The following is a 19,122-nucleotide window of genomic DNA, read 5'->3' as shown; positions in this document are numbered from 1 at the left end:
AATAAACAAAGAGAAGACAGAACTACTCAACTCTTTCTTTCTGTTTTCTCTAGGTTCTGTTTTCTCTGCCAAGGAATATGATCTTTGGACTGGAAAGAACAGAACAAAAAATGGTTAATAATGAGTTGACACCCAAGAGAGTAAGGAAATGTTAGGAGAGAACTACAATGAATTCAAATAACCAAGGCTAAATAAACTTCATCCCAGGGTACTGAAAGAACGGGCAGATGTAAATGATGAGCCAGTCAGTGATCTTTAAAAGGTAATGGTAAATAATAGGTGACAAAGAACTGAAGAAGAGTAAATTTTTGGGTTTGTTTTTTTTTTTAAAGGAAAGGGCAATCTGAAAGCAATAAACTGATGAGCTTGATTGATTCCTGGGGGAAAACTTTAGAATATAGTATTAAAGAAATGGTTTGTATACACCTAGAAAGGGGATCAGTCACTGCTGAAGTTTAGAATGATTTCATGTAGAAAAGATCATAAGAAACTAGCCTTAATTTCTTTTTTGAGACAATAACTAGAATGGTAGATCAGAGCAATGCTATAATCACCGTTTGGTTACCTATCAACAAAACATTTGCTCATTTCCACATGTACAAGAAGGAAATAAATGGGCTGGACACTATAAGATATATGGACTAAACATAGTAGGAATAAAAGAAAACTAGCATTTAGTAAAAATCTACTATCTATCAAACACTGTGCTAAGTACTTCACAGATACCACATATGATCCTCACAAAAATCCTAGGAGGTAGGTTTTATTATTAACTCCACTTTACAGTGAGGAAACCGAGGCAGATAAAGTGACTTGCAAAGGATCACACAACTACTATTGTACCATCTAGGTGCCTCTGGTAGTTAATTCCTTGGTTAGTATGGTTAAATGGATTTGGAACTAACTGAAGAAATGAACCCAAAGAATTCATGTATAATGTCTATGGCCCATCTACAAAGCATAAAGTCAGGTGATGAAAAAAGCCAAGGATGAGGGAACTAAGTTTCAGACACTATGCTAATATGAAATACAAATCCAAGCAGGAAGACTCTCCCTTCCCTCAAGGAGCTTGTATTCTAATGGGAGAAAACAACATATTAAAATGAGCTGCAAATAGGGGTTTAAGGTACGGGGGGAAATAGAATGAAAGTATTCCATAGGAGGCATGATAGATAAGATGCTATGAAGATGCATTAGGCCTCCTGGAAAGGAATAAAGGCAATGGCTAGCCTAGTCTCTCCTTTAAAAAGCTGGAATAAGAGGAACTGGTTAATCAGAGGTAGAGGCTACAGAGGCAGAGGGTATCTCCAATGTGAAAAGTAGTCTGGGGTGGGGTAGGAAGTGAATTTTCAGGGCAAAGAGGTTTCTTTGACAGAGAGTTTGAGACAGAGAAAGTTATATAGAGAATTAAAAAGAAGCTGGGGAAATGATGCCTTGCTAAAACAATCTGTATATTCTTCCTCTTAAATTATCTGAACAAGGGCTATGAGAAATGAGCTAGCTGTGTGCTTTAGTGGAGCTATACATATACACATAGATACACACACACTTTTTTGTCTTGAAAGGAGCAGATACAATTTAAATGAGACTACTTGAAAAAGAACCAGGCATTGAAAAACAAATGGCAACTACCTGAACAAAGCCCTTTGCATTACATTCAATCTACTTCCAGAGCACAGACTACCTTGATAGAAGAACAGCAGAAGTATTCTAAATTCCTGACTCATCCCAACAGAGGGTATAGCTTTCTGAATGTATTTATGTTACTTACTTTTTTCATTTATCATATTCTGATTAAGTTTCATAAAATGTGCTTTTGTAAGTGATTCAAAAAAGCAAAAGACTACTGGCACAAGGGTTTTTCTAGTAATTATGGAACTTGAGTCAATACTTAATTGAATAATATACACCTGCAAATTCTAGACCAATGAGATAAGGCACTCTCACTCATTAAGAGTAGAACTAAAGGAAAAGAGACAACTGGATCCATGAGAGCCAAAGAAAGTTTGACAATTACCGCAGAGAACTCTGGTGTTAGGTGGTGTTCATGACAGATGAAATTGTTTGCTTAAAACATCTGGTCTTTATCACTGAACAGAATCAGCTTCTCTAGCAAAGTTTCATTGCCCCAGCCTCCCTCTTCTAAATTGTCATTGTCCTCTAATTTTTTTTTTCAATATGACTCAAACTAAAGCTTTGTGATCAGGGAACAAGAATTGTAAATGGATGCAAATAAACTTAGAGAAGATCTTTAGCACCCTTAGAATCTGTCCTTGACCTGCATTATTTAATATGCTTATCAGTTACTTGGATGAAAATATATATGGCATGTTTATTGTTTTTCATGATTTATTATTCTGAACTTAACACTAACAAATATAAACATTTCTATACAGAAAGAACAGAAAAAGAAAATTGCCATTTAAAATCATTAATCTTCATTATATTCACCTTGTTGGTTTTTAATTATATAATACATTTTGAATATCTTCTAATTTTCTTGAGACCTGGCTCCCTCCTGATGATACAGCTTCCCTCTCTGGCTACCCTTACTAGCACTGGCTGTACTTTGACTTATTCCCTGCCTACCCTCAGACTTTGTGGGAAAGAGGGGCAGCAATCCTTGCTTCAAATTGTCACTTCCAGGTTTTCTTACCATACACATTCAGTAGCCTCTTCTTTGAAGTTCACAAATCTACATCTCCTACCCAATCAAAATCCTGATAGCTATTGTCTACAGATCTCCAGGACACCACTTGCCTTAACAAGTTCAGAATCTGGTTCATCTTTCTCTCCTTCCTACTCCTGCCCTCATACTAGGGCACTTTAATATACATGTGACACTCAAACCTCCCGGTTACTGAACTTAACTCATTTCCCTTGACTTATTCTTCCATCTCATATCAGCCACACACAAAGATGGTCATACTCTTGATTTTGCCATAACCTATATATACACTGGCCCCATTTATGACCTCTGACATTACTTTAACCACAGCCTGTTGGCTTTCCACCTCTCCTCTGTCTTCCAGTGCTTAATCGTGTTCTTTATTCACATAGTGACCTCTAGTCCCTTGACACCTCATTTCTCTCCCAAGCCATCATCCCAGTATTAGCCATATTCTCCTTTCTCCATTATGACCTCTTAGTAAAACAATTCAACTCAATATTGCCTTCTCCTCTTGAATCCCTTATCATATTGTTGATCTGTGCTCTGCCAAGCCTTAGCCTTGGATAACTCCTACTATTCTCTGCCATTATTCCTACATGTATACTATTGGACAAAATTGGAGAAATCACACAACTGTACTAAGTCCACTACAAATTTGTGTTATATAACATCCTCATTGCTGCTAGGAAATACTTTTACACCTCTCTAATTAACTCCTACTTACCAAACCTCCCATTACTCCCCTACCCCCCACCTCTCAGTTGAAAACTCTGCCTCACATTTAACTAAAAAATAATTCAGGTTATTCATTGGTAACTCCCTCTTCTCTTTTCCTCCTTATTTTTTATTGCCTAAATGCCTGAATTCACAAATTAATGCAATAGTGATTCCATTCCTGATTGCTCCTTCTTTCATCCCCCTTTCTCCCTTATTTTCAGTTTCTCATTGTCTTCTTTTTACTTCCCTACTGCCTATAAATATGCCCATCTTTAAAGCAAAATAAAAGTTAAACAAACTTTTAATCCATTGATCCTGATAACTCTCCACAGAATAACTTCTGACTTCATGCATCATTCAACTGAAACTTCTCCCTTGAAAGTTACCCATGATCTTTTAACTGCCAAAGCCAGTGGCCTTTTATTAATCCACATCATTCTTGATCTCTACAACCTCTGACACTGTCACAATCACCCTCTTCTCCTTGATTCTTGCTTCCATTTTTTGGGACACTGCTCTCCCCTGTTTCTCCTACCTATATAACCACTTCTCAGTCTTTTTTTATTGAATGGATTTTCATCCAGGATACTCTCTATCTTTGGGTGTCCCATTGGACTCTATTCTGAGCCTTCTTCTATTCCCCCTACATAGTGTTTCACTTGGTGATTTTGTCAATTTCCATTAATTTAATTATCATCTCTATTCTAATGATTTTTAAATCCACTTTTTCTCTGTCTCTACTGACCTTCAGTTTTGCATCTCCAATTGCTGCTTTACATCTGGATGTCTCATAAATATCTTAAAATCAACATGTATGACATTGAAAGAATTAGCTTTCCCCCAAACCCTCTCCCTTCCAAATATCCCTGTTACTATTGAGGGTATCACCATTCTCCCAAACTGGCAATTTAGATGTCATCCTGAATTCCTTACTCTCTAATCCCACTCCACTCCCATATCTAATCTGTTGCTAAAGTCTATTGATTTCACCTTCCTAACATTTTTTCTATAGTCTTTCTCTTCTGTGCTACTTCTACTGCCCTAATGTAGGCTTTCATCCCCTCAAACAGACTATTGCCTACTGTTTGGTCTGTCTGCCACAAGTCTCTCCTCAGTCCAGTTCATCTTTTTTTTATCCTCCAGAATGATTTTTTTAAAGGAATTGGAGAGAATGGAAGGTAGAAATCTAGCAAAATCACATCAACCTTAAAATTCAGACTTCCATCTTACTTTCTTTCCCTCTGGTTAGAGAGAAGGGAGGGTAAATAGTAAATAGCTTCTTCTAGACCCTCCATTTAAGGAGAACACCCAGAACAGCCATTTATTTCTCAATCAGCTATATTTCTTAGGACTTTAAATCCCCATTCACCCTTCTTTTCAGTTTAGTTTTATATATTGTCTTCCCTCTGCTACATTAAATTATGAGTTCCTTGAGGGCAAGAACTATCTTTTTTTTTTTTTTTTTTTTTTTTTTTTTTTTTTTTTTTTTTTGTAACCCCAGTGATAAGCACAGTGCCTGGCTATAGTCAGTAAACATAATAACCTGGTCCTCTTCTATCTTTCCAGTCATATCTTACACCACCTTTCCAGTGTTCTAAAACTTTATACAGACATCCTTTTTTTATTCTCTACACATACCCCTACCACGTACTCTTTGATTTAGTGACACTGGCCTCCTTGCTGTATCTCAGACAAATACTCCATCTCCTATCTTAACATTTTCACTGGCTCTCGTCCATAACTGGATTGCTTTCCCTCCTCATTTCTATTTCCTGGCTTCCTTCATGTTTTAGGTAAAATCCTACCTTCTACAGGAAACGTTTCCCAATCTCTTTTAATTCTAGTGCCTCCCTTCTTTTGATTATTTTTTATTTATCTTATATAGTTTGTTCATACATAATTGTTTGCATGTTGTCTCCTCCATTAGATATGAGCTCCTTGAATGCAGGAACTATTTTTTGCTTTTATTTGTATCCCCAGCACTTATCACATCTGGTATATAATAAGTATCTGGTATCTAGTATATGATATCTGGCATCTGGTATATAATAAGTCTTTTGAGTGCAGGAACTATTTTTTGCTTTTATTTGTATCCCCAGCACTTATCACATCTGGTATATAATAAGTATCTGGTATCTAGTATATAATATCTGGCATCTGGTATATAATAAGTCTTAATATATGTTCATTGATTGTGTCCTTTTCCAAAAAACAAGTTTATTTTTTTTCTTAATCAAATTATCCCTTTCAATTCCCTCCCATTGAATACATTTTTTAAAAAAACCATCAGGATACAAATACTCATAGTCCAGTGAAATAAATTCCCATATAACTCACTCATGTCTGAAAATGTATGTCTCTTTCAGAATTTTAAGTTTTATCACCTTTCTGTCAGGAGATAGATAAGTGAATGTTATATCCTCACTCTTTTGGACTTATGGTTTATCATTGAGTTGATTTAAATTTTAAGGCCCTTTAAAGTTTTTTTCTTCTCTGCAATGTTGTTATTATTTTATAAAATTGTTTTAGTTCCCTTCATTTAACTCTGTATCAGTTCATAAATAAGTTACTTGAGGTTGAGATTAAGGCTGGTGAAATGTAAATTACCCAATGTAGGAAGAGACTAAGATGGCATTGAGATCTGGCCCCCAGGAAAAACACATTCAAGAGGGAAGGAGTCAAAAAGTCAGTGATAAGTGACTAAAAGAAAACAAGACTGAGATGGCTAAATATTGCAAAAAAAAAAAAAAAAAGCAAGCAAGAAAGAAAGAAAGAAAAAAGAAATCTTATTTAAAGACCCTAACCATAAACAGATAAACCAACAAGAAAGATACTGATAACAGAAGAAAATATAATCTCCAGAGCAGGTTAAAATAAAGTCCAAACAGATATGAATAAATTTTACCAGACAAAGGAAACTGAATCAATATGTGATAAGGCAGTCTATCCCATGGCTTCCCAAGAGAGCATATCACCACAGCAAAATATTCCTGAATGCTTTAAAAGATATATGAATTTTGGAAGTAGAATCTGTGGTTTGCATAGCAGAAATAATTGACTATAGTAAAGTTTCAAAAGAGAAAATAACTGGCAACACAAATACAAAGAAATTCAATTAGGAAGAAGAGAAACAAAAAATAGTAACATTAAAAGAAAATACAATCTATACACAACCAAAATATATTTATCTCAAAGGCTGAAATGAGGCAACTTTTGGATTATAGGTGTTCCAGAAGAAAATAACAAATAAAAAAATTAATGCCACAATGCATGAAATAATACAAGAAAATTTCCCAGAACTTCTGAACCTGGTGTGGAGGGGAGAAAAAAGTACCAATCAAAACACCTTCAGGTCACCACACACTCACACACACACAGTCCTATACTGCAAACTCCCAATGGTTACATTAAATAATTCCATTGAAAAACAACAAATTCTGAAAACAACTAAGGGAAAGAACTTCAAACACAAGGAAAAAAATTCATATGACAGAAATTTTTTGCATCTAACAATCTGCTAGAGGAAATGGAAAAAAGAATGTGTTTTGAAGAGCAAAGGAACTCAAGATGTAAACCTTAAAACATTCAGTAAAAAATAAAATATAAAGTCATTCAAAATATTTCTAGAAAGATATCCTAACCTGAAGAAATTATTCACTTTCCAAATACCCAAATACAGTCATACAAGAAAAATAAACAAATACAACAACAGGAGACCTTTAAAAGATTTCTTAATGTACTAAAGGAAACAAGGGTGAAAATAAAAGTAAAATAGAAGTGAAGATGGAAAAATAAACCTGAAACATCATAGACTAGATCTCACAACACCCTATCTACAAGTGAATAAATTTGTTGTTCTTGGGGAACTAAAATAAGGGAAAAGTGCATAAAAGAGAGGAGGAGAGGTAGAAAATAGAGGAGAATATATATATATTTGCCCTAATTAGGTCAGCAGCTAAAAAATGAATGCACAATAACATTTGTGAGCTCTCCAAAGGAAACAAACCAACAGGAGAATGGATAAGGAAGAGAAGGGAGAAAGTGAAAAAAAGAGAGCAAGCTTGTTTTAGTTCTGGGAGGGATATTTCTGATGAATGTTCCTATGGGAGAAGAAAGATGATCCTATAAAGAGGATGGAAACCTTATAATGATTACGAGCTATAAAAATGTGATTCTTAGAAAAAACACTTATCTTTCTTCAGAATATGGGGAATCAGAGCTTGTTGGGGCAACTGACACCCAGAAGAGTTTGAGGAAATGGACACAGGAATGAATTGTCAAGGCAAATAGCATTTAAAAAAAAAATGACTATGGGAAGGGCAAAAGTTAATAATGAACTTAATAATCAATCTCATGGGAAAAATATTACCTTGAAGCAATATCCTTGATATTTCTATGAGGGAAGCACAACAAAAAATAGGGGAACCATGGATGCCAGACCTATAAAGAATAACAGATTTAATTAGAAGATTTAATTCCATGATGAGGACTAAATAAGCATAAAAGTTATGAATCAAAGTTAAAAGCCTAGAATAGACAGAAGGGAAGATAAATGATGAAAAGAATAAAGAAATCACTTAGAAAAGGAGAAAATGAAGTTTTAAAAATAACATTTGGAAGGTGAGGAGAAAAAGATGTAATTTACTTAACTGAGGGAAGAAAAAGAAATTAAATAACTAGATAAAAGCAAGAAAGACAAAGGGACTACTAAGTTAAGTAAACTCCAAAATTGGGAAAATGAGTAACAAATAGAGAAATGGAGACTTGAAAATGAGGTAAAGTGCTTCAGGGGGAAAAAAGAGAGAGAGAAAAAAGAGTTGCCTTAAACTAGAGTAAACTAAAAATAACTGGGAAGACAGAGAGAAAAGGGAAGAAATGCTAATTTAGGAGAAAAAATTTAGAGACCAATGGGGGAAAATAAACTGAAATCTCATAACTTTAAATGTGAATAGAACAAATAATTCAATAAAATGAAAAAATAACAGATTGCATCTCACAATCTGCTGCTTATACAAAATATATTTTAAAAACACAGACATACACAAATTGAAAGTAAAAAGCTGAAAAAAAATTTACTATGCATCAAGTGAATCCAAAAAAAGTAGGAGTTACAATCAAAGTAGGAATAGGAGCTAACAGACAAAACAGAAATAAACATTCAAAACACAAAAAGAGATCAACAAAAAAACTACATTACAGGGGCAGCTAGGTGGCACAGTGGATAGAACACCAGCCCTGAAGTCAGGAGGACCTGAGTTCAAATCTGTCGTTGGACACTTAACACTTCCTAGCTGTGTGACCCTGGGCAAGTCATTTAACCCCAACTGCCTCAACCAAAAAAAAAAAAAAAGAAAGAAAGAAAGAAAGAAACTATATTACATATACAGACAACAATATTAAGCTTATATATTCCTAATACCATAGCATCTGAATTCATAAAGGAAGTGTTAATTAAACCACAAAAGACATAGACAATAACACAATAGTGACAGGAGATTTCAATACCCTTTTCTCAGTTTTAGATATCAAACAAAGATAAATCAAAGAGAAGAAAACTAACAAATTATTGGAAAAACTATAGCTGCAAGACTTCTGGCAGCTTTTAAATGGAACTTCTAAGAGTATACTCATTTCTCATCATCACATGGAGCTTTTATAAAAACTATTATTAGATCACAGAATATTGCAAATAAATGTAAAAATGGTACATATAAGAAAGTACAAATAGTAAACACATCTTTTATAGAATACAATACAATGAAAAGTTATGGGAGCACAGACCTCACTAGATTTCTTTTATAAAACAAAACATAGCCCCATTGATTCAAAAATATTTAAATGGATAAAAGCCTAAATAACAAGTAGATCAAAGAACAAATCAGAATAACTACTACTAATTATGTGAAAGAAAATTATTATTAACTAACCGAACAAAATGTTTAGGTTTCAGCTAAAGCAGTCCTTTAGGGGGGAAAATGATTTTCCTACAAATATATTAACAAAATAGAAAATAGAAGGATTAATTAACTGAATGTGTAGTTTTGAAAAAATTCAAAAGCCATCAAGTAAACCCAAAATCAGTACAAAAGAGGAACTCTTAAAAATTAGAAGAACTAGTTAGTTAGAAAAACTAACTAGAAACCAAAAAATAACTTATAAAATGATAAATAAAAACTAAAAGCTGACTCTTTGAAAAGACTACTAAAATTGTGTAAACCTTTAGTACATCTGATGAAAAAGAAGCAGAAAATCAAATCAACAAACTAACAATCAAACAAGGTAAAATCGCAACAAAATGAGAAGAAATTTTAAAAAAATTATCAGAATCTGTTTACAGTCATATGTTAAGAAAATTGAGACTACAAAAGAAATAGAGGAAAATACCTTCAAAATATCAAATATCCAAATGAATAGAAGACTAAATAGAGATCTTAAATACTCCAATCTCAGAAAAAGAACTAAAATTAGCTGTAAAGAAGCTACCAAAAGAGAGGAGAAATACTGACACCAATGAAATGACAAGAGAATTCTATCAAACTGTTAAAGAATAATTAGTACCAATACAGCCAAATTATTCTCAAAAAATGAGAAATAAAGCACCTCACTAGATTTCTTTTATGATACAAACATAGCCCCAGGCCAATATTATTATTGAATATTGCTTCAAAAAAATTTAAATGAAATCTTGTTGAATAAATGACAGTGATTTATCCAAATCATTTGTGACCACATTGGATTTTTACTAGTAATGCAAAGATAGTTAAGTATTAAGAAAACAATACACCTAACTAATCACATTAAAAACTAAAATATCCCAAACCACATGATTATGGAGGAAAAAACTGAAAAAGTGCAACACTTATTTATGTTTTTTTAAAAAAAAGTTTCATACTTTCAACATTCTTTTTCTACTTCAGTGTCACTACCTATCCCTTCTTAATTCTACCTCCTCTAGCCACAAAGACAAAATATTTTGCAATCAGTACACAAACAAAAAAGCAAATTCACACACTGAGCGTGTTCAAAAAAAGAATGTTTTATTCTGTACCTTTAGTCCATCTCCTCTCTGTTAAGTTATAGAAAGCATGTTTCATCTTCAATCATTTGGAAACATACTTGGTCAATGCACCAAAGAGTTCTTAAGCTTTTTAGAGCTGCTTTTCTTTATAATGTTGTAGTCATTGTACAAATTATTCTTCTGGTTCTCAAATTACTCTGAATCACTTCATACAAATACTTCCGGGTTATTTTGAATTTTCTCATTTCTTACAATGTAATAATATTCCTTTAAACCCAATTGCCATAATTTGTCTGTCCATTCCTCAAATAATGGATGTACTCTTTATTTTCCATTTCTTTTTTTTATTCTTAAATTCAATGTTTATTGTTCATTAAGATCAAAGTTTTTAATGCATTTTCAAAATTAAGTCAACAGAAAAACTCCTTGATCATTTATGCATAGCTTTTTAGGAACATGCCTAAGGGATAATGTCAAGGCCAAAATACTTCACATTATATAACCAGAATGCTACTAGAGACCACATTGATTCTTTTAGGGGGGTAGGAGAGGAGATAGAAGGATCTGTAGGACAAGGGGTTGTCCTCTGATACACAGGTACCATTCCTAATAATGTCAACCCTTCTACTCATATATTTCATATTTATATTGGCTAAATTGTGATTCCACTGCAAAAAGGAAAGCTGCTGAAGTGATTATATGCTTTGTGTAACACATACAAATCCTTCATTAAAGCCTTTGTGACATCTTGGCTTCCTCATGTACATGTAGCGGGGACCCTGGGTTCTTGAAAGCTGTTCGAGGAGAATATGAACTCTGGTAGAACAGACCAAGCTAATAACATTTTTTGAGTGTTAGTTATCAGTTAAATGAAGACCAGCCTAGCAAAATATGAATAGGCTTAAACCAGTGTCATTGGTCTTCATGTACTACTAACCCTCAAGAAAGGGATGGCATGCCTGGACTGAGAACATCACAGGATTCTTGTAATGTGCTGAAATATAGCAGTGTGTATTGGTAGAGATGTAAAGATGTATCTATGTTCAATAGTTATTAGGAAATGATGGGTTTTGTATGCATATATAAATATGCATGGTTATAAAGTCTTAATTCAACTTTAAACTTTGATAACTTTAGATGACAAGATAGAAGAGGCCCGGTAAACATTAATTCTCCAAGTAATTTATGAAGCAGGGTCCACTTGTTTTTCTTACTATTTTCTATTTCTCTTTGACAAAAAAAAAGTGTTGTCATAAATATTTTCATACTTCTAGTTTCTTTCTTTTAACTCTCAGGTATAATGTAATAAGAAAAGCTAGAATTTATATACAACCCTGGAGGTAAGGTACTATTACCATTTTCATTTAATAGATGAAAAAACTGAAGCAAATAAAGATTAAGTACTTACCCACCCAGAGGCTCACTGAAGCCATATTTAAATTTCAGTTTTCTTGAATTCAGATCCTAGCACTCTATTACCACTCTACCAATAATATTGCTAGGTCAAAGGGTATTCACATTTTAGTGACTTTGGAGGAGTGTAAGTGCTATTCGGATGTGCAGATGACACAAAGCTAGGAGAAATAGGTAACATATTAAATTGCAGGATCAAGTCAAACAATTTCTTGACAGACTTCAGTGATAGGCTAAGATAAAATCTAATGTAAATTTGAAAATGAATATAAAGTCTAGCATTTGATTTCAAAAAATCAACTTCACAAGGAATTTACCTTCTTTTTAAGATGTGGAGAGGAATAATTGCTAGACAAAAAGATGTATGAGTTTCACTATTAGTTAATAATAGTACTTTGAACCAAACTTTCTATTTTCTTCCCAAGCTTCCTATACCATCATCTCATTTCTCCATCTCAGTATGAAACCTAACTTCATGTTTCATAGCCCTCTATTGGATGTTGCTCTGCTCTCAAATTCTACATTTTAAATTACTTAATCATATTCCTTTACTTTCCTCCTTTGCTCCTATTTTAGAAGGTAAGTCGGTGCTTCTTTTGCCAGTGCCAGCCTCTTATGTTCTTTCGCTCATCCCTTCTCCTCTCTTAATAAAGCACCTGACAAATGCTTTACCCATTCTATTCCAATCTTTGCTGTTTGTGATTAAGACTCAGGCAGCTCTTAGCATTGTTTGGAATACAGGATTTTCTCAAGGACATATACAACACAGGAAAACAGAGACAAAGAAGGAAAATTCTCCAGGAATAATAGATCCCCGAAACTAAATTGTTCTCCAACAAAGAGATCTAACCTATCAGTTATTTTTCTCCTTCTTTTCATGAAAATCAGTGTTATAACAGTAAAAGAATGATTAAGTCTTACTCTAGTCTCAGAGCACTTCTCTCTGCTTTTATCTGTTGGCTAAAGGCAGTATTAGCATTAAAAAAAGATTGGCACGTCTCTTACAATGCCCATTCCTCCATATCTTCCTTTATGTGCTAATAAATAATTTTTATATGAAGGGGTCATTAAAACAACATTAAATTCAAAGAGGCTAAAATGATGATTTAAGGCTAATGTCTATGCATCTGAGAAAAATAAGTTGTATGTGGCTTGGAGATCTTTGTAATAACCAAATAACCTTTGGGTTTTGACTGAAAATAACAAAGGCCAATGGTATGAACTATACTGTGGAGAGGGACACAGTAACAACTATCATGAATATCAAGGCCAGTTCACTTGGGATGGGTCAGCTTTAATATTATGACAGGAATAATTTTCTAAGAAACAAATATACAGAGAAAATAGCCAACACTTATTGTTCTTAAAACCAATCAAGACCAGGTGTTTGATGCTTTTTATTGAGTTCACAAATAAAACGAAGAATAAATTGACCTCCAGGCATCCACAGTAAACAAACCAAGGCTGTGACTTTTATTTATTGATCACCACTGAGTAGAAAAGAAAACCATGCATATATATGGGCAATATCCAAACAGTGTGCACATTAACATTCAAAAGTCTATCTGGCTAATCTTGAACAAATGGGCACAGATAGAGTTTTTGAGCTGCATTTCACACAAAATCTTTTATAAAAAAGCAAGAAAAAAGTTGAATTTTTTTTCTTAAAAAGCCAAACTGTTAAATATATGATATTTCATTCTCCACCATCAGGAATCAAGAGATTGAAACAGCATCTCTGGAAAAGCTGCAAGTGAGTGGATATCCACTATGGTGTTGGACATTTTGTTCCAGGCATCTCCATGGGAAAGTAGTCTTCAGTTCTGTAGAGTGTGGGCAATTCATACATCTGTGGAACTGGTGTGGACTGTTTCTGAAATCAAAAGAACAACTTTTCAAAGTGGTTATGTGAGAAGAGGGACTTAGCTAAACACTATAACACTGGACATTTTTGTAAAGGTCTGAAACTCTTGAGTTGATGCACTGAAGTTGGACAACCGAGCACTTAAGGCTACTTACTGATTGGACAATACTCTGTAAGCATGTGCTTGGAAAATGGCCCTTCCCACTATTCTGTGCTGGCTCAATAATTGGTGTATACAGAGAATTGTAGGAGGGACTAGGGGGTGGAGTAAGACTAGCCAGAGTCACTTTTGGGCTGGAGACGAAGAGGAGAGATGTGGAGATTCCTGTGTCCATTTCCCTTCATTTCTAACCCTAAAGATGAAGAATAAAGACCAAAGACTTTTGCTTATCCTGACTCCGGCTGATTCTAAGGTACCCAGGGTACTAACTTGGTCTTCACACATTATAGATTGCATTATTATGGAATCATATATTGCTCAATAAATGACTTATAACGGATTGAAACTTTTGAAAATGTTTCTTATTCTGCTTGTATTTTTTGCCACCAGTTGATACAAGATCTCAATTGCCCTAGTCTTAACCCTTCTATCATTACCCAAATGGCTAACTGAGCCATTTTTGGAAAAGCCCGATCTTACCGTGGCCCCTAATGCTCTTCTATGCCAGTAATATAAATCACTTTGTTCTGTGTTGTAGGGGAAGAACGTGATCCAAAATTGCCATTATTGTTTATTTCCAGGTTCCTGTCTTTCCCAGAAGACCAATGCTGGGCAGCAGCTGCTCACTCATTTCACTTTGGGGAGAGGGAGAAAAATCTCACAGTGTCTTGTTTTTCTATTCCACATCTGGAAAAACTAGTATGATGGCAACTCCCCATGGTCAAAGATGCCTTCTAATAAAGTATTCAGAGCCTTGTACTAGACCTTATCCTATTTAAAAGCCTTATGAAGAACTTAAAGACATCATCAAAGGATCATAGAATTTCAGAGCTAGGATGAACCTCAAAGGTCATCTATCACAATCTCGTTACCTAAAGAAGTCTCTCTACAACATCACTAATAAGGTGACATCCTTCACTTAGTCATGCACCCTACCGCATGATACAGTTCATTCTATTGAAAGAGACTTTTAATTATAATGAAATTGTCTTTACTATCAAGCTGAAATCTGCCCCTACAGTTCCAAAGCAAGGTGTTCTGCTTTCTTGAGGAAAGCCTACTTCTTTTCACCTTGAACAAGTCTCTTTTCTGGGCTCAATTTCTTCTTCTGTAAAGGAGGGAATTGGAAGATTGTAATGACTCCTTTGGAATGCTTAAAAACTCTGATTAGTGTAATTGTTGTTTTTGTTGCTGTTGAGTCTTTTCTGTCATGTCCAACTCTTTATGATCCCATTTGGGGTTTTCTTGGAAAGGATCCTGGAGTGCTTTGCCTTTTCCTTCTCCAGCTTATTTTTACAGATGAGGAACTAAAGCAAATGGGATTAAGTGACTTGCCCAGGATGATATAACTATTATGTATCTGAAACTGGATTTGAATTCATGAAGAGAATTTTTCTGATTCCAAGCACAGTGCTCTATCCAATGTACCATTTAATCAATCAGAAGCCCAATGATGAAGCATGCCAGTAACCTCTTGACAGATTGGTGATGAGATCAAAATGCAAAATTGACAGATTTTTGCACATGGCCAATTTTTTTTACCTCTTTACTATGCATATTTGTGGCAAGAGTTTTGTTTTTCTTTTTTCTTGTCTGAAATACAGGGTGGGATGGGAGTGAGGAAGGAAGGGAGAAAAAAATAAATGCTTATTATTTTTTTTTAAAGTTTAAGTGAGGGAATTGGACTATATGATCTCTATAATTCCTTCTCATTTTAAATCCTTTGATTTTCTACTTGAACCTAAGTTGTCTAAGCTATAAAATTAAGGTATAAAAAGGGTTTTCATAGGGAAAGACATTTGTAAGGAACAGATGAAATAATGTGACCCCTGACTCATGAGTTTGATGGTCTTATGAAGAACGGCCCTTTGTGTCTGTAGGAAGATGTAAATTCTGATAGGCTGAGAGATCTCTGAGTCCATATAATGCATATATATGTAGGAAGAAATTACTTACTGATTGTAGAAGAGAGAAGCAGGAGTACAGAGAAGCCCCCAGAATTATAAGTTCCTGAGAAAGAGCACTCCCATCATGTCCTTTGATTCCTAGTGCCTGTACCCAGAGATTGCTAAGTGAGATCATTCTCTCTGCAGCTAAGCTGAGCTAAGATTTTATCACATTTTCAGATTTTAGAGCACTTTGACTCATATATGCTCCATCATCTACACAAATATGAATGATTTCTCCATTACTATTTTATTGTTTTCTTTGATCAATATTTTTGCTTGGTATCTGTAATTGTCTTTTATCTAATAAAAAGTTGGTGGGAAAGAGTCAACCGGGCAGAGATTAAGCTCCAGGTCTGGGGCAGGACTATTTCCTTCCCTCAATCTAATAATAAAGTAAAATAGCTTTTATCCCAAACTTTACAAAAAGGAGTTTCAAAACACTAGATAGTTTATTACAATTGATGGTATAAGCCTATTTTGGTACCTTTTTTGAAGAGAGAAGAGTGTAGGAGTGATTGCCCAGTTACAGCCATCTTTCCACTCTCCACAGAGTTGAAACTCCAATATCCCTGAGACATGAGATGACTCATTCCAGATCCATCTAAAAATCAGTGCTATAAGCATAATAGCTCTGGTCCTTAGTTCCACTGCATTTTTTGTTACTAATATATATATATATATATATATATATATATATATATATATATATATAGTATACATTAATATATAAAACAACCACTATGATCCTAAGGTGCTATGAAATTGGAGATTTGAGCTGGTACTTTGTTGAACTTAATATTTTAAAAATAATATAATTATAAGGCTACTGATTATCATTGGAAACCCTGAAACCAACCATACTACTTAGATTTTAGTGAGGCCAATCATGAATCACCTATTATACACATACACAGGAACTGGCCCATGTGCCCAACCCAGCAGTCCTGCCTCATCAGGAAGCAGTATTCTGACCTGACCTCATTGCCACAACTAAACACCAGCAGTCCCCTCCTCCCCAGAGCAGTTGCACTCTAGAGATCAGATGCAGCCAATTCAACATTGCCTTTGTAACCTTGTAAGGTCTAAAATCACTATATGCTAGAGTCAAACAATGGGGAAATATCCAAGGGCTCAGATCCGCAACTGGTCATTCTTACCCCAGAAATGGGTCTTTAGAAAAGCTAGGTTTTCCTCATCAAACTTCATAGACTAGACAAGCCAGTCCTGAGCTAGAAAATTAAGTGCTAGTCTTAACTCTATCTCTAATTCCTCCTATAACTAAGCCCCATTTTCTCTTTTCTGATGGAATCTTCTTGTGGACCTAAATCACACAAACTACCACCTCCAGCATGCTTGTTTCATGATAATATTAGCTTATATTTTGTTAACTCACATAATGGCAAACTTATGGCTTGCCTGTCTCTTTGAACCCATTATCTGATTATATATAATAGAAACCTCCTATCCAGAATCAAGTGGAACCTTTTAGCAACATATTTTCCATTTTCTTTTCAAAAGCTGCTTATGTGTTTATCTTTTCCTATTACACTGTAAGCTTCACAAGGGAAGAAGTAATGTCATAACTGAAACTTATAACTTCCCTAAAACTTAGCACAATTGCCTTCATCCAGTCAGTGCCTAATAAATGTTAAATAAAGTAAAAGAAGAAAAATAATAAATAAAAAGAGTAAGGTAATAAAGGAATATTAATAAAAGGATAAAAGTAATATTGGGTAAGCTACTTTCAGACCTTGAGCCTGTTGGATTTTTCCCCCTAGGCAGCTTCACCAAGAAATAGCAATGTTTTCAAGTGCTAGGGAAACAAAAATAGGCCTTCCTCTCAAGAAACTTACAGTCTATCAAAAGGACAAAATTAGATGATCTCTAAGAGCTCTTCCAAGTATAATGATTGAGAGCTTTCTGGGAAGCCAAGGGAAGCCGTTGCCTGAGCTGAGGTTGAACCCAGTAGATGGTGGAAGAAGCAGAAAGTAACAAAACAATAGCAGAATATGATAGAGCCTCTTGGGTTGATTTCACTAAAAGAGATGAAGAACAAACAAATCCATTTCAAATAGGGACACTCTGAGGTTTGAGCTACATTTAATGTGAATCCAACTCCTAGCACAAGTACCATTCTCGGTTTTCTAGATGATAAAGCAAAAACTCAAAAAGGTTAATATAATAAATAAGCCATATCTAGTCACTTGGTGAGCCCTTGGAAGCACAGTGATTTGAACTAATTATCTGACTTAAAAGCCAGTATTCTTCCTACTTTACAAAGATTGTCTCTCCAGTGTGGTTGCTCTAGAATTGATGGGGGCCCCTGAAAAACTTTACTTATTCCTCTTATGTTTTATTCTACAACTTGATAAAAGGACAATATCTCACATCTGAACTGTTCCAGAATCCCAGTAATTCTTCACCATCCAAACAGAGCTAGCACTGAGCTAAACACAGAGGAAAGGTGGAAACTCAAATTGAGAATGATACAACCCAAAGGCAGCATTAGACAGTGGAAGAAATGCTGGCCCTAGACTCAAAGGACCTGGGTTCAAATCCCATATGAGAGCCTTCTTTCTCCCATAACTTTAGGCAAATCACTTAGCCAATCACATCTATAAAAATAACAAGATTGGATTAAATGGCTTCTGAGGTTTCTTAGGGTTCTAGATCTGCTATCCTGTAGGAGGACCAGGTTTTCACAGCGGCCTGCTCTCACTCTAGAATATAAGGCCTTTTCCTAACAACAAAAAGAATGGCTGGAGCACAGCTAAAAACAATAAAGCCCATCAATACCATACAAATAGGAACACAGAGGAGATAGAACTGTGTCCAACAAATAGGTCACTTTACAGAGAGTAACAAATTAATGGGGAACTGAGAACATAAGAAATTATATATTTTTTTGTTTTGTTTTGTTTTTTTGTTTTTTGTTTTTAATTTTTTTTATTATAGTAACTTTTTATTGACAGAATCCATGCCAGGGTAATTTTTTTACAACATTATCCCTTGCACTCACTTCTGTTCCGATTTTTCCCTCCCACCCTCCACCCCCTCCCCTAGATGGCAAGCAGTCATATATATGTTGAATACGTCCTAGTATATCCTAGATACAATGTATGTGTGCAGATCCAAACAGTTTTCTTGTTGCACAGGGAGAATTGGATTCAGAAGGTAGAAATAACCCGGGAAGGAAAACAAAAATGCAAACAGTTTACATTCATTTCCCAGTGTTTTTTTTCTTTGGGTGTAGCTGCTTCTGTCCATCAATGATCAATTAAAACTGAATTAGGGCTCTATGTCAAAGAAATCCACTTCCATCAGATTACA

General features: G+C 34.7%; 1 protein-coding gene across 1 annotated transcript in view; it reads right to left on the bottom strand.

The window, feature by feature from the left end:
* Positions 1-13,201: 13,201 nt before the first annotated feature.
* Positions 13,202-19,122, bottom strand: part of BCAS4 (breast carcinoma amplified sequence 4) — a gene marked incomplete at its 5' end in the record, with an annotated part of 64,139 nt that continues 58,218 nt past the window's right edge. The window contains one exon of the mRNA XM_003757694.4: positions 13,202-13,692. Coding sequence (XP_003757742.4) covers positions 13,588-13,692 — 105 coding nt within the window. The remainder of the gene's footprint in view (positions 13,693-19,122) is intronic.

This window comes from Sarcophilus harrisii, chromosome 2 (assembly GCF_902635505.1).
Source record: "Sarcophilus harrisii chromosome 2, mSarHar1.11, whole genome shotgun sequence".
NCBI lineage: Eukaryota > Metazoa > Chordata > Mammalia > Dasyuromorphia > Dasyuridae > Sarcophilus > Sarcophilus harrisii.
The sequence above is the reverse complement of the archived record's forward strand: the minus strand, read 5'-3'. Positions and strand labels throughout refer to the sequence as shown.